The sequence below is a fragment of the Belonocnema kinseyi genome, chromosome 8 (genome assembly GCF_010883055.1).
Source record: "Belonocnema kinseyi isolate 2016_QV_RU_SX_M_011 chromosome 8, B_treatae_v1, whole genome shotgun sequence".
Lineage (NCBI taxonomy): Eukaryota > Metazoa > Arthropoda > Insecta > Hymenoptera > Cynipidae > Belonocnema > Belonocnema kinseyi.
In genome coordinates this window covers 100,549,643-100,564,811 of record NC_046664.1, presented here as the reverse complement: position 1 = coordinate 100,564,811, position 15,169 = coordinate 100,549,643, and the positions used below count along the sequence as shown (strand labels likewise).

At 36.6% G+C, this 15,169-nt stretch overlaps 1 protein-coding gene across 5 annotated transcripts in view; it reads right to left on the bottom strand.

Moving 5' to 3' along the window:
* The window catches only part of LOC117177859 (RNA-binding protein Musashi homolog Rbp6), a 673,300-nt gene that overhangs the window by 217,934 nt on the left and 440,197 nt on the right, over window positions 1-15,169 (bottom strand). For all 5 annotated transcript variants that reach the window (XM_033368883.1, XM_033368884.1, XM_033368881.1 and 2 more), the window contains one exon: window positions 5,434-5,526. In XM_033368883.1, coding sequence (XP_033224774.1) covers window positions 5,434-5,526 — 93 coding nt within the window. The remainder of the gene's footprint in view (window positions 1-5,433; window positions 5,527-15,169) is intronic.

Below are 15,169 nucleotides of genomic sequence, written 5' to 3'. Positions count from 1 at the left end.
AGAGGGAGCTCTTCTTAATATTTTGACACCAAAATCATGTCGATACACCTTACCGACTGCGAGTAAAGCCACCCACGCTTTAACTTGACAGACTGTACCAGTCCAGAAACGCAAGACTCAAATGAAGGTAGTACCGAAATCTGAACTGTAACGTGCTTAATAGTTTACTACTAGGATACTCCTCTTCACTGATAATTCAAACACTTTTTCTCTTTCCAATTTCAATTACATGAAGAATTAGACTTTATTTACATACGGCAAACCTTTTATATGAATTTTACATTAATAAATCTTTTCTCCAAAAAAACGGTGTAAAATTATTGTTAAATATATTTTTAGTGTTTTAGAATAAAAAAATCATTACGCTTTTTTAGATGTCACCTCATTTGATAAGACCTCGCCGAAAACTCAAACATAAGAATAACCCGACCAGAGCCCCACTAGCTCCCGACCAGAGTCTGAAGATTACCCGCACCAACCACCGACCACGCCCCGACTGAAATTTTGACAACAAAAAGCCCAACTAGTACCCGAATAGTCCCCGACTGGGTACTTTGTCAAAATTAATAACCCGACTAACCCCCGATTAGTGCCCGACTTGCAATAGGGCCAAATAGGGTTATTTCCACACGGGATATAGAATGTTATTCGAAATCCATATCTGCTTCGACAAGTATCATTCAGAGCCTATAAGAATAGAAAAAAATCATTTATACCGTAAATGTATGACTCGCGTCAGTGAACTGAAGGTATGGCAATGTCGCATCCATTTTGCGTGCTTTAGTTTATGCGGGGATTCCGAATAACACGTGTGTTTACACGCGACGTTGTCGAACTTATGTCTGTGAACGTGTGAGTCATAACAAATCGAACCGTTCTCTCAACTGACTTGCTACGTACCGAGGGTACTTCCTTAAAATGGTTGCATGACTGACCGCCTGAAATAAACCTCTAGATTTCGACTTCGAGAATTTACTTTTGGACCTTTAAAAAAAACTGTTAAAATATTGTTTGGCTAAATCAATAGAAAAAAATTAACGACGTTTGTTAAAATAACAAAACAAAACTTGAAATCAGCTAATTTGGCTTAATGGTTTCTTTATTTTCGTTATTGAAAATAATTTTGATACATTTGTCCATTTTCACTAATTAATGCAAAATTAAATAAACTAACTTTTAAAATAATTATCTATGGTTATTATTTAGGGCATTATGTGAATTGTGATTGGCATAATTTTTTATTATTTAAACCTGCAGTTTTCCCATAAATAATCCCTGATGAGGAGATATAAATTGATCTCGAAACATGTTCGCCCTGGCAGTATAAAAAAGACAGATAAATACTAAAGAAAAAAGACCAATGTAGTTTGGTTATATTTTTTCTTTTTTTTTCTCACTCTTTGTTCCTTCGCTATATAACTGTCTCAAATTATTTGATTACAAGGATATTTAGAAACATGATGTTCACATTTTAACTCGTTTTGTGCAATTCTATTACACAAAGTGACTTTATTGAGTATGTTTTTGAATACCTGTTTTTAAGCGTAGTTCTTTTTATGCCATATTGTGCCATTCTGTCACGCAAGCTGAATTTTGTAAGTTTATGTTTTTTTCAGAAAGTTCCCTTTAAAAATTTAATAAACAGAGACATTAATTTATAGATCCTGCTACCGTTCTTTAGATTTCATTTGATACACTAGAGAATGATTAATTATAAGCACAAATAGAAGTAAAATAATCCACTACAATTTTAATATATTACCATGTATCATGTCTTAACTATTAATTACATTAAATTTATTATTTTACACGCATTAGTATTTTAAATTAATGACGCTCTACTGTATGATAATTATCTAGTGTAGGATAATTACCTAGTCTAAATTTATTTGATTATCCAAAAAATACATTATAGGAAACGCTTTTATCCTTATAATTATATTTTTATAACAAAACAAACGGAAAACATGTACAAGACACCTTAGAAAATAAAACGCATTCCGACACTATGGACAAAGATTGGTGCTAATCTTATTATTATAGTTTAAAAAAATTAAACCTGTCAACCTTTCTTAGGCAAATAGTTACATTTTCCGGTACTTTTTAAATAATCATAATTGTACTATTATACTAATATGATTTTTATTTAAGATAAGGTTCATAGTGCACACGCGATTGCAAGTGCGAAAAGCCCTAATAGAAAATTCGTATTAAAGAAAATAAAAATATACTCTTTTTATTTGAGAACCTGAAAGTGTAGTGTATTTTACTCCCAAAGATATCAAATAAAATGGGTACAAATATAAGTACGACATACTCAAACGAATTTTCCTGTCTAGCCGAAAGTTTCCTAGCTTGCAGCTACGTCTTTGATCAGTTGCACATCAGAGTGGAATAATACAAATTAAAAAGTGGCGTTTTCGTATTTTTTTCGGTTGTCTTTGGACAAAATTATTAAAGCTTAAAAAAATGAGTTATAATTTTTCTTCAATTTCTTTGAATTTCTATTATTATATTCCCTGAACGTGACACCTCCCTCCTTCCTTTTGAACATTCTCTTCCATTTTACTGATTCCGAATTTAACTCTGCACTCTATTGAGAGGAAAAGCGATGTTAAAAAAAATTTTGGGAAAATGTCGATTCTGAAATCCTCCCTTGTGACCGTAAGGTGGAATGAAATCGGAATGTCCATGAGCGGATGATTCCCAATACAAATAAATATAACGCATTACCAGCAATACCATTAGCTTTATCAGCTCCGTGGTTTCTCCAGTTTGTTCGGATTCCAGTAGCTTGAGAACCCGAGAGTAGCCTGATACGTATCATAGGAGGGTGGACTTGGCCCGAGGAGCCCAGAAAGCGATATAGGGTTACGACATAGCGTCGACCTTAATGTATCCGTGTTTGTATATATACGTGTGTTTTTTTATGACTCAGAATGTATCCATGTGTAGAAAAATGTTATCCAGCACGAATCAGAGGGCGAACACGTGTGTACGTGTCCAGGAGCGAATTCTACCAAAGGAGCCCAATTTTATCTCTCTATGTGGGTCACAAAGAAGCAATGCTATTTCCAAAATATTCTCTGCATCCGGACCACAAACTTTCAGTAATACGAAACGAACGAGTGTCTTTCGACGTGGGAATGAACTATAGATAAGACAAAAGTGTCTTGACTCGATATCGTGGGTCAATGATTGACTCCTATCTTTAAGACTCCAGATGGACTTGGCATTACTTCTCTTAACCGCATCAGACAGTTTCATCTCGGATCGATACACCAAGCACTGTAGCACTGAACTCTACCGAGAAAAGTAACTTTAATATTGTATGTTGGGAAAAACCTGCAGGCTGTCTGCGTAATGGTTTGCCACAGGGCACCCGAGCTTAAGTGTAAGAAAGATCTATAAAGATATAGGGCTTGTACAAAATAGCCACTTTTTCTTTTTTCCTTTTCGCGTAAGAAATTGTTAATGTTTTATAGGTTGTGTCTATCTTTATTTGCTTGACGCTCTAACTCAAAAAGTATATATCTTCGTTTTTAGAAAAAGGAATTAGAAATTATATTTACATGCTTCCAGAAGAAGATACTTCACGACAGATAGTTGCTTTTTGTTAAATCTAGACGCTATAAAACACTATTTTTTTGTATTCTAATTTTCTATAGTGATACATGTAATGCTTTCCTAAAAATTATAATCCTTGAAGAAGCTGGAAATCTTCTTACACGTATTATAAATAAAAAGAACAATATTTTAAACGAATATTAGTAGGAATGTGAATGTTGTGAACATATTCTTCAACATAAGTAATAGTGTATTCTGAAGTCTGATTGTTAGTCAGCACGTATAACATCAAATGAAGAATATTTTAAGTAAATTTCTGCACAATACATGTGCTTCTGATTCTTCTTCAATACATGAAAAGAAAGTTATCCAGTACAATTTGGCTATTCCCAAATATATATATATTTGAATATTGAATGCTCTAAATTTGAGAGCTTTCAAAATCGACTTTTAAAGCTTCGAAATTCCATTCACAAAATGACGATATTTCAAATTGATATATTTTAAGCATTCATGGACCTAAAATAAGAAGTACATGAAGGACATTTAATTGGTTTTTCTCGCTCAGTTTCGAGCAATTGATCGTAATTCTTTTGCAATAGAAAATTCCTCATCATCTTATAAATCAGCAATTTTATCAATTCAGAACTTCTAAATAATTTTGCTTGTTGGAAAATTCACAATCAATTTCTACTTGAGTTCTACTATAGCTCTCCAGAGGCTTGCTATCGATCCTAAGATATTCGATAGTGGTAGCAGTAAGGGTGAGAAATGTGCAGAACCTGGAATCGCAACGTGAATTACTGGGAATAACTGTTTATGAGCTTTGGCGGCCAAACTGATACTGAAATTGAGATGGTACCTATAGATCTTTATGGAAAATTTATTATGTGACTTATGTGATGATCAAGTATCTTTATTGAAATACGCCAAACTATCGTTATAAATGGCAATTTCCTTATCGAAATTGAACTCACTATCCTCAAATTTATGCATATTGCATCCCTATTGAAGCAGTTGATTCCCTTTACATAAAAAAGACTATACAAGTAACTTTGATATCAAAAGGGGTTTTATTCGCCGATGAAAATGAAGTTAGTAACAGTTGCAGTAATACATCAAACGATGGATGCCACCCACTGTTAATGATTCACTTAATTACAAACACGATTCGTTCAAGCTCTGTTCGAGAGAGATAAATTGAAGGACCTTAATTAAATTGTGATTGTGATTTAATGTTTCACCGTTATTCCTATTTTCCAACCATCTGCACGAACAACGGCAAATTCTCACGATAATGGAATTTTAATTTCTTCTCGAATAAAAGCAATAGTATGAAAATCGTTACAATCATTGAAGAAATGTATTACAAATTAATTAATTTAAAGCTTATTTCATAATCACACATCAAACTAATAAAGATATAAATACGAACAAGTTCTTTATTGAACAAGTCATTAAAAATATTACTAGAGAACCTAAATTTTACGAACACGAACTGTGCACGAAATAACGCTGGATTCCCAATTAGTAAATTCAGAATTGAGATTTTACGATTATGCAAAGAACAAATATGATCATTAGTAAGACAGTGATCCACACTATCGAAATTGTTAACAATATTGCACATTCTTGCTGATTAACCAAGCTGTATTATTCAAAATTTGTTTAATGGTAATTTGCTCTTACTAAGTTGTAATTTACATTTTGTTTTCACCATTTTATGAACGTTGAACCAAATTACCACCGACAAATTTTGACGATCCTGAGAATTAATTATTTTCCATTGCTAATTCATTGATAGAAGTATCTTTTTTAGAAATACTAAATATTTTAGATACATTTTTTTTTAAGATGGACACTTACCGGGCCGAACTGTTCAAAGTAGTTTTTGACGTCCTCCAGCGTCGTCGGCGCTGATAAGCCGCCGACGAATATCTTCTTTGTCCTTGTCACCATCTGCAGAAAAATAAAATATAAAATAAATTTAAATTCAAATTTGAAATATTTATCAAAATTTATATATTTTTCACATTTTTCGTAGCGAGAAGAATTCCATTTTATAAAAAAGTTTTAAATGTTTCACTAGCATTTTTATCATTTCCGGCGTAAAAATATGTTGTTATGTGACATTACTGTGGGCACGCGATGAAGAGTGTAACGATTGTGTGGCAATGTATTGCCTATATTTCAAATACTTGTTGCATGCATGAGAAACATTAATATAGCAAGAAGAGCAAAACCTGGCAAGGAATTCTAAAGGCATTTGACGAGCTTGCTAGCACGAAGACATTTCCTCAGGAAAAAAATCGATTCCCCGTTTCGTCGACAGAATCTGCCCATTAGGCTAGTTCTATTTTGACTGAACAAAGAGACCTTCAAGATCGTTGTGAACTTTCATCCCTTGTTTTTACTTAATTCCCTCGCGATTCTCCCGAAATTCTAGTCATGAAAAAAGCAAAGGGGTTATTTCTGACGCTTACGATAAGCGCAATTAATAATATAGTGCAAAGGCGCCAGGCTTTTGCGATAGGAACGGATCATTCGACGGCAGAACATTTAACCAACTTTTTCTTTAGTCCGTCGACCTCTTACTGTAACTGCGTTTATTTTTTTATAGGCAAAGAAGCCGAACATAATGGAAAAATGGGAAAATATTAATAAAGAAATCCTTCTGCAAATTTATAAAACGATATTTTTATTAGGATAAAACTTCCGAAAGTGCCAGTTCTGGAAATAGAGTCGTTATTCTGTCCCTCAGGTAAATTGTGTAGATATACAAATGAAATACCAACATAAAAGTTAGATATCGCCAAAGTTCTCTCTAAAAACAGATGCATTTTTTTAATATCAATTTGACAACAAGTTTTATCATCTTGTCCGTTGGATGGAAAAGTATATACAATTGTTTTAGTTCAACCCTATAAAGAATACGTTGATTCCTGATCTATCGAACGACTAGAGAGCTCGTTAAGTTGGATGCAAAAGAGTTCGACTTGTCAGGGTAGTTTTTCCCTTGAGATCCGTGAGCGCAGCGTCTTTTATATTTTGAAAATTGTGTTTCACTTTATATGTGTCTTTGATGCTTTGGCACTCTACGAACGTTAACAAACCAGATCGTCCTTGGCCAGAAAATCCTGAACTTTACTGCCGCGATATACGGTTCAGTATCCCACGCGATGTTTTACTCTTTTCTTTCAACCGCCGATGCTCTAAACGACGTGGGGTAAATGTGAGGAGCGTTACTAGGATAAAAATCATCGTGGTGCTTCTCAAGGAAAAAAGGAAAGAAAAGTGAGAAAGAGAAAGAGAGAGCGAGAGAGAGAACCACCCTCTGAACATCGCGTCGTTTCCATCCCCCGAGCGAACCCACTTGCTTTTACGAGCGACGTACGTACTTCTCGATAGTTGGGAAAGCGAGGGTCGTATCTTGTTCAATAGGTGGCACAGGAAAGAAATTCCTCACGAGCTTCGTTTAAATTAAAGTCTTTCAGATTTTTATACATCGTCTCCGAGTCGCGTATATGCAGAAAAATATTCTGAGTTTCCCTGTGGCTTCATCAGAAAGCCCAGCTGAGCTCGAGCTTTCAAAGCTCGTTCGTGACAATTTCAAAGAAACTTGTAAGCAAAGTTAAGAGTTTAGTAATTTTATATATTCCACACTTCCATTTAAACAAGCATTCTTCATAACAGGATATAATTCTACTTATTTTTCTTTTAAAACTGAATTTATTTCAAAATAATAAAAAGATGTTCCATTTTCTTAAATACTATTTTAAAGAATTTTTAATCCTGTAATATTAATTTAAAGCAATGTGTCGGCGGCAGTGTGAAGTTTTTAAACCTTAACAGCAGACTTTTTATGTTGGAAGACTAGAAGGTCGAAATACCCTAGAGAGGGATGTTACGCTTGAAGGAAAGTTGAGGGGTGGATGTGGAAAAGGACATGAGATGAACGCGTCCGAGACGCGGAAGAATGTAAGCCGGACTTGTCTACCAAGAATATTCCCCCTCCCCCATTCTTTCTTCATACCAGTTTCACCACCCTTTTTTGCTCTCATGTCATTCAATGAAGAGACGTGGAAAACTATTCGCCCGGACAGAAGATCACAAAATAAAGGCAGGTGCACATCTTCCGCGTTCAAGTTATCTCTTGACGTATATGAACGGATAGGAATTCAATCCACAATATATGACCAGCTGCCAATTAAACTTTAACACTAAATGCGCTTGGCATTAATATATGTCAAATCCAAGAAAGACTTTATTATCTAAATGGCTTTTAACTGAATCCACTTCATCTTTACATAAAACCTAATCTATTTCAAGGGTACTTGAAATTCGAAAAATTCTGCGCCCTGAAAAGCTATTAAATAAATTATGGATAATCATTCCAATTTTATTTACAAATTTTTAACATGGCTAAAAATTTAGAATAGGAAATTAAATTTTGTTTGTAATTTTTGTTAAGAAAATTTTAAATACAAGCTTTAAATCTTTAGTTTGACAAAGTTGTCTATGAAACTCAATATATATATATATATATATATATTCGGTTCGGTTTTGATTCCTCTAGAATCAAACCGAAGGGCCTATGAAAAAGCCACGTAACGCGTCCTCGGGTTGCGGATAGAGGGTCCCTGTATCAAGGATTTCTGCTGAATATGGTTACAAAAATAAATTGGCAGTCGTGGACAATTGTCCAGGGGTGGTCCCCAAGGAATTAACCCCCAAGCGGAGGTGTGAAAACCGTGCCGAAAGCTAAATGGCACCTGGGTGAGGTGTCTAGAACGGTGACTCTGGGATACCGGGCGACCTCTCAGAGTACGCAGCTTTATCCTTGTATGAGGGGCTCTACAAGGATGGACGAACCCCTTTCCCTTGCTTCTCGTGGGAACAACAATGACAACACCAAACATAGTTGTAGTAAGTGCGGTTCAAAACAACAGAACGCGCAGGGCTCCCGACAATGGGTCGGCCAATAATGCCGACCAATCTAGAGCTGGGGGAGCCAATGAAAATGGATTCAATGCGGTGGATCGGCGGGATCTCGCGACATTTGGGTGGACGGAGCGACTGAATCACGACTTGCTAGAGTGCTACGATGCGAGTGTAGCCCCTGAACGGGGTTACATAGCACGGCTGCATGCTCTGTGGTGCGAGAAACACCTGGAGCTATCGCAATTTTCGCAGCAACGCCTGCGAAACCATGCTGAACTACTCCGAAAAAGGGGCTATGTAAGCGGAACGCCTACTCTACTACAGCTAGAACAAGTCGGCAACAGAGAAAGAGAGGCGACACTAAGACCAACCGCGGGCAGGCATCCAATAGAGGAAGAGCAATGCTTTATGATCCGGAGGAACATCAACACCAAGGTTTCTCTCAAGCCTAACGATCTGGCTAAAAAAGATGACGAGCTTCGTGGACATTTTTCCGGAGAATCCGACCTCTGGGCTATCAATTATTGTGTGTATAATGCAGCGAGAGCTTTGGCCGATGCGAACCATAAAACAAAACCAACGGTTGATCATATGAACAAAAGACGAATGCATCAACTTGCCATAAAGATAGGATGGGCAAGAGAGTACGCGTCCCACATTCAGTGTGTGATTGACTACATCACATCTGGTCAAAGCTGCTGACCATCAGGCTATATCGAGGCGTCCTAACGATAGGATGCCAACGCACGCGATCGACCAGATGATACTTAACCAAAAATATAAGCAATATAAAGCTAACCAAGAAGTAAGAACTAGAAAGTTTTAGATCGCGGGATTGAACAAGATGGAGCTAGAAGTTGGCCAAAACTAGAAGATACTCGCTCGCTCCATCAAAACATTAAAGTGCTATCTCGGGCGAGCAAATTATGAAGGTGTCACTTCTCGCTTATAATCTAAACGCGAGAAGTGGCAACCTTCATGCTTTGCTCGCCCGACATAGAACTTTCATGATTTGATGAAGCGAGTGGGCACCTTTCAGTTTTGGCCAACTTCTAGCCTCATCTTGCTCAATTACACGAGAAAGACTTTCTAGCATTAACTTCTCGGTTAGTTTTTTATTGCTTTTATTTTTGGTTAGGTACCGTCAAGTCGTGTCGCGTGCATTAGAACCCTACCGTTAGGACGCCTCGATATATTGTTGAGAGAATACGGCTATTATATGACGCTAAGAGCAGTCTAGAGCGGAGGGAGGGATGAGTCAACGAAAATCGGCAGTTTCTCTCTGACCGATCTCGACTCTTCCAAGACCCTCCAGTTACTGTCAAACACCCACCCAAACCAAAGGAGGTTGAAGTATTTTGGAGAGAAGTCTACGAAGTGCAGCATAGACTGACTGAAGACTCAGAAAATATAAATAGCTTCAAGGAGCTATGTGATGCCCTCATAACACCTGATAAAGAATGCCCACCCATTACTACCGAGGAGTTGAAAAAAGTATTAAGACAGATGAAGAACTATTCCGCACCGGAACCAGATTGTATCGAAACCTTCTGGTGGAAGAAGTTTTCTTCAACCCATCAGCATTTGGCAAGTATTTTCACCTCATATTTAAAGTCGGAAGAACCGATTCCGGAGTGGTTGGTGGAAGGGTGCACAATACTCTGCCGAAAATAGGCAACATAGCTGACCCGAAGAATTACAGGCCAATCACTAGTCTGAACACACTTTATAAGATATTCACAGCTCTCCTAAATTATGGGATTATTCGGGCAATTAAACCTGTGTGGCTAGAAATATATGAACAAAGAGGCTCAAAGAAAGGCGTAGCGGGATGTTGGGAGAACCTGCTCATCGATAGATGTGTCTGAAAAGATGCAGCATTCTACCAGCGTGACCTATCGATGGCCTGGATTGATTATCGGAAAGCTTTCGATTCGACATCCCATAGACTTATCATCTGTCTTTTGGAAACCTTAAAGGTTCATCCGCAAATAGTTGGGTGCATAGAGAGATTGATGCCGCTTTGGAAAACCAGATTTACTATCTCATCTGGAACAAATCGTGTGACAACTAACAAGGTCAACTTTCAGAGAGGTGTCTTTCAGGGCGACACCATGAGCCCATTCCTCTTTTGCCTTACATTATTGTCACCATCTCTAGCACTTCGCCATTACGACGGGTACTTGTGCGGCAAAGCTGCAGATCGAAAGTACAAGGTCACTCATGTATTTTACATGGACGATCTTAAGATCTATGCTAAAAACAAAGAGCAACTACATCTAGCTCTAGGGATTGTCGAACGATATACTAAGGAAATTGGAATGGAATTTGGGTTAGACAAATGCGCTAAGGTTTATTTGAAGCGAGGAAAACTTAATGGCACCTTTGCGTTGGAGAGACATAGACATATCTGGGCGTGCCACAGAGCCGCATTCAGGATGTGACATCTCTAAAGGATACTCTCCGAAGCAGATCCAAACGTCTCATACGGCAGATTTGGTCTCCCGAACTGTCGGCGAGGAACAAAGTATCTGCAACGAACATGCTTGCCGTGCCGGTAGTACTCTATTCATTTAGAGTAGTTCCATGGACGAAGAACGAGCTCAGATCCCTTTATATCGCGACATGAAAGGTTATGCACATGAAAAAAAGCATGCATCTTAAGTTTACCGTTCCGCGACTGTACATCTCACGCCGTCAAGGTGGTCGCGGAATATTGAGTCTTGAATGTCTTCACAACAGGATTATTCTGGGTACAGCACATAGAGTTGCAAATGGAAGAGATCCTCTTCCTAAAATGGTCAGGAATCACGAAGAAGTGGGCAAAGGAGCGTTTCTGTACAAAGCAGCGGAGGAGGCTGCTGAAACAATCGGGCTTAACTTCAGTATTAGGGTTGAGCAAAATGCTTCAAATCTTATCTATCTCGAGTACTCACTCCTGAAAGACCGGACTAAGAAAGCACAAGAGAAAAACTTTCGTGAACAGCTCCTCGATAAGAGGATGCACGGTATCTTCCACAGAAATGTGAAGGATCATTCATTGTCTTGTGAGCTAACGTTTGCTTTCCTTAAACCGCCCGGTTTGAAGTCTGGTACGGAGGGTTTCATTTTTGCATGCCAAGACGGTGTCATTTCCACCTTGACATACCGTCGCCACATTTTGAGTCAAAACATTCCTGATGATAGCTGCGGGGCGTGCCTAGCACACTCCGAGCATTTAGCTCACATACTATCTAGTTGTCCAACTCACGCTGGAACGACCTACATTCAAAGGCACAATGCGGCACTAAGAGTGCTTAGTTACCATCTCTGTCACTCTTGCGGTATTGACCTTAATATTGCTCCTCTAAATACTCCTCGGGAAATCGAGTCAATTGTCGAGAATGGGAAGTGCCGCATATACTGGAACTTTATATTCTCGACAATTGTTTCTGTTGCTCACTCGAGGCCTGACATGGTTCTTCTTGACTTCGAGAAGCGAACCATGTTCTTTATCGAATTTTCAGCACCAGCTGACAAAAACGTCATAGCCAAGGAGAATGAAAAGAAAGAGAGGTATGGAGACCTTATAAGGACACGATGCTTTTGCTAGATCGTCATATTGATTCCGTTACAGCCTGTAACCACCTATCTCACGGTCGTGAGACGTGGTAATGGCTGAAATTTTACCGCGATTTTGCTGGAAGCGTGTGCAATTTTCCAGATTAGCACCCGCTCCCGGCGAAATCCTGCGGTTGTCCTTATGAAAAATTTTTAACATATATACATTTTAATAGATATGTAGGTGGCTGCCAAACAGAAAACTGATTTAGAACAAGGAAATTTTTCAAAACAAAAAGATCGAAAACTGCCTAAAATATTATTTTTACATTTAGGGTAACCAAAGGGAGTATGAATAAATAAAACTAGGAGATTTAGGGATTTACTTGTGATTTATATGAATTTTACAAGTTTCTAAAGATCGTGTGCCAAGGCATGAGGCTACAATAAAAAAGAGGTTTCCCCACGGTCGTATACACATGTCTGGAGACTCTCAGGGAGGGGGGATGTTCTCTTATTGAAGCTTCCGGTTAATTAAAAAAAAAGCCACTAGGGAATGCAATAGTAGAGAAGTGGCGGTTTAATTTGAACTTTGAATGTGATAAAATCAATTTTTCCAGCATGTATTTAATAATTTAAATAATATGGATACATTTGTAAACTTAGTCTAAGTAATAAACGTATAATAAAGCTTAAACATGATAAGATACGAAATTAATTTGATTAAGTTGTCTTTTAAAAATATAAAACAATTAAAACTCGCCAGTAATTCGACAAAAGTAAAAAATCTCGATAGTAACAAAAACTTACTGATAAGCAAAGTAAAAATTCTATTTTCCATAAATAGGAGCGGTTGCTGCAAACATTCCCTTGATTTTCCGCACGCATTCTGATTCTTGAATTTTGTCGGTTTGGCACCATTTCTTAAACGTGGATGGTTGAAAAGAGTGAGATAGATAATTCGCCCTTCTTGATCATATTCGACGCACTCTCTAATAATAGTGCCATCAGAAAAATGCATTTCACGTACACGTGCTGTAGATCGGGAAACAATAACACCGGCCACATAACACTCCCATTCTTTTCGGTGTATAGGATCACTGAGCACTTTGAACTTAGATTTTTTCCTCTAAATTCGTTACTGTTTCCTTCGCTCTTCGGCACCGAACACCAAAACGGTATTTTTCCACAGATTGCACATCTGCAGTGGACTGCATCAATATTCTCTTGTGTCAGTGTCACTTCGACGTTGAGATTAGAAAACGCGTTTACCTTTGTATCTGACCGTGGTTTTCCCAAATTCTTTGAAAAATATATGCAGAACAGATAAAGTATTAAAAAATATTGAAAAATGACTATTTTCACGATTTATTTGATTTGACAAAAACCTTGTAAGACAGACTTTGAAGAGAGTTTAAAAATTGTCCACTCTAAAATATGGATCTCTACTCTTGATTTTTTTAAACTCAAAATGAATGATATATGACCAATTAAATTTTAAAGCAGACAAAATTTTTAGAAAAGTATAAATCATGGAGTCAGAATGATTTAGTATTTGGATAATTCATTTTACAGGTGAAAATAAAATAACCCGTTTTCAAGGAATTAAATTTTTTTAGATTTGTTACAGTCATTCGAAAATACCTAATTTAATTTAATTTTGTTACTTTCCTTAGAAATAGCTGGCGATATATATCTGACACATCTCTTTAGTTCCTTTCTTTTCAAACGATTTTTCGTTATAGCTATATGTTATAGTATGTTAACAATTACTACGCACATGTCTCCGAATCGCGATAAACTGTAAAAGTCCCAATTTACTTGAAATAAATAAATAAATAAAATCAATATACGGCCGATTTTAAAAAAGAGTTGAAATTTATAAATAATTTACAATTATTGTAATTTACAAATTACAAATTATATTATTTAGAAATTTTTCATTATAAAGAGTCTAGCAGGTTAAGTATGGAACAAATGTCCCCAAGGCTTTTTGGAACCTAATACAATCTATTGGTAGCCTGTGGGGGGTAGAAAATGTTTCTTCTAGTTTCAGTCGACTAGCTTGCATATTATCCCTACAATCCCTAATAATGTATTTTTCGAAATTAGTTTTTTTCTCTGTACATATTATTTATTTTCAAAGGACAGACATTGAGAGAAAAGACACTTTGAGAAGCACATATATAATTAAAGTTTTAAGAAACTCCGGTATATTTCAACTAACTTTTTAATACGAAATAGGCTTTGCGAGAAAATTACAATTTTCCTGTAAGTTGTACTTCCAACTTCCTGTTTTTAATGTCCTAAATTCGAATCCGCCTCTGATGTCCGTTTGATTCCATTAGGTCCCTATTTTTTATAAGATCAGAAAATAGTTAAACTTCTGGGTTTTTATGAATATGCAAGGTACGGAAAAACTAATTGCGCCACTCGAATCTACGGAGAAAATAACATAAAATCCAGGCATTCGACTTTTTTCTCTTTGATCCAATTTGTTATGTAAATAGTATAAATAAATACAGTAGAAGGTATCACACTAAAGTGCGTTTCTTCACACTCTATAACAAATTTGATGACAAAATTTGGTTATTATATGACTTTTATGACACTCTCCTCGTTGAATCAAATGGCGCAATTAGCTTCCCTGTAGTTCAAATATTTAAAAATACGAAGTGTCTCGTCCTCCAGAAATTCAGGATGAGATATAGTCCCATATTTTTTATAAGCTTTCGGGACGACTAGTCCATCCCCTTTTCCAACTCCCCTCATTTTTTGGAGCGATTAGACGTAGTCTTAAAAATAATATTAAGATTGGTTCAAATGCCTCTTTTTAATTAACTAATTGATTACACAGGCCCACAAAAAAACAAAAGTGTCTGTGCAATTGACCAGACCTATATATTCTTATGTATTTTTCGACGCTGAATCCGAATTTGCAATAAGAAAGTATGGTCCAGCTACTTTTTTATGGGGTTTTGCTAGAAAAACCTCATTTTTTACGGTTTTTTCATGGTTTTTTTTTTTAAATAAAAAAAAATAAAGAAAAATTTTATTTTTTTGACTTCAGAATCGAATTCTATGGGAAAAAATACATCGAAAACCATGTTTTGATTTTTTT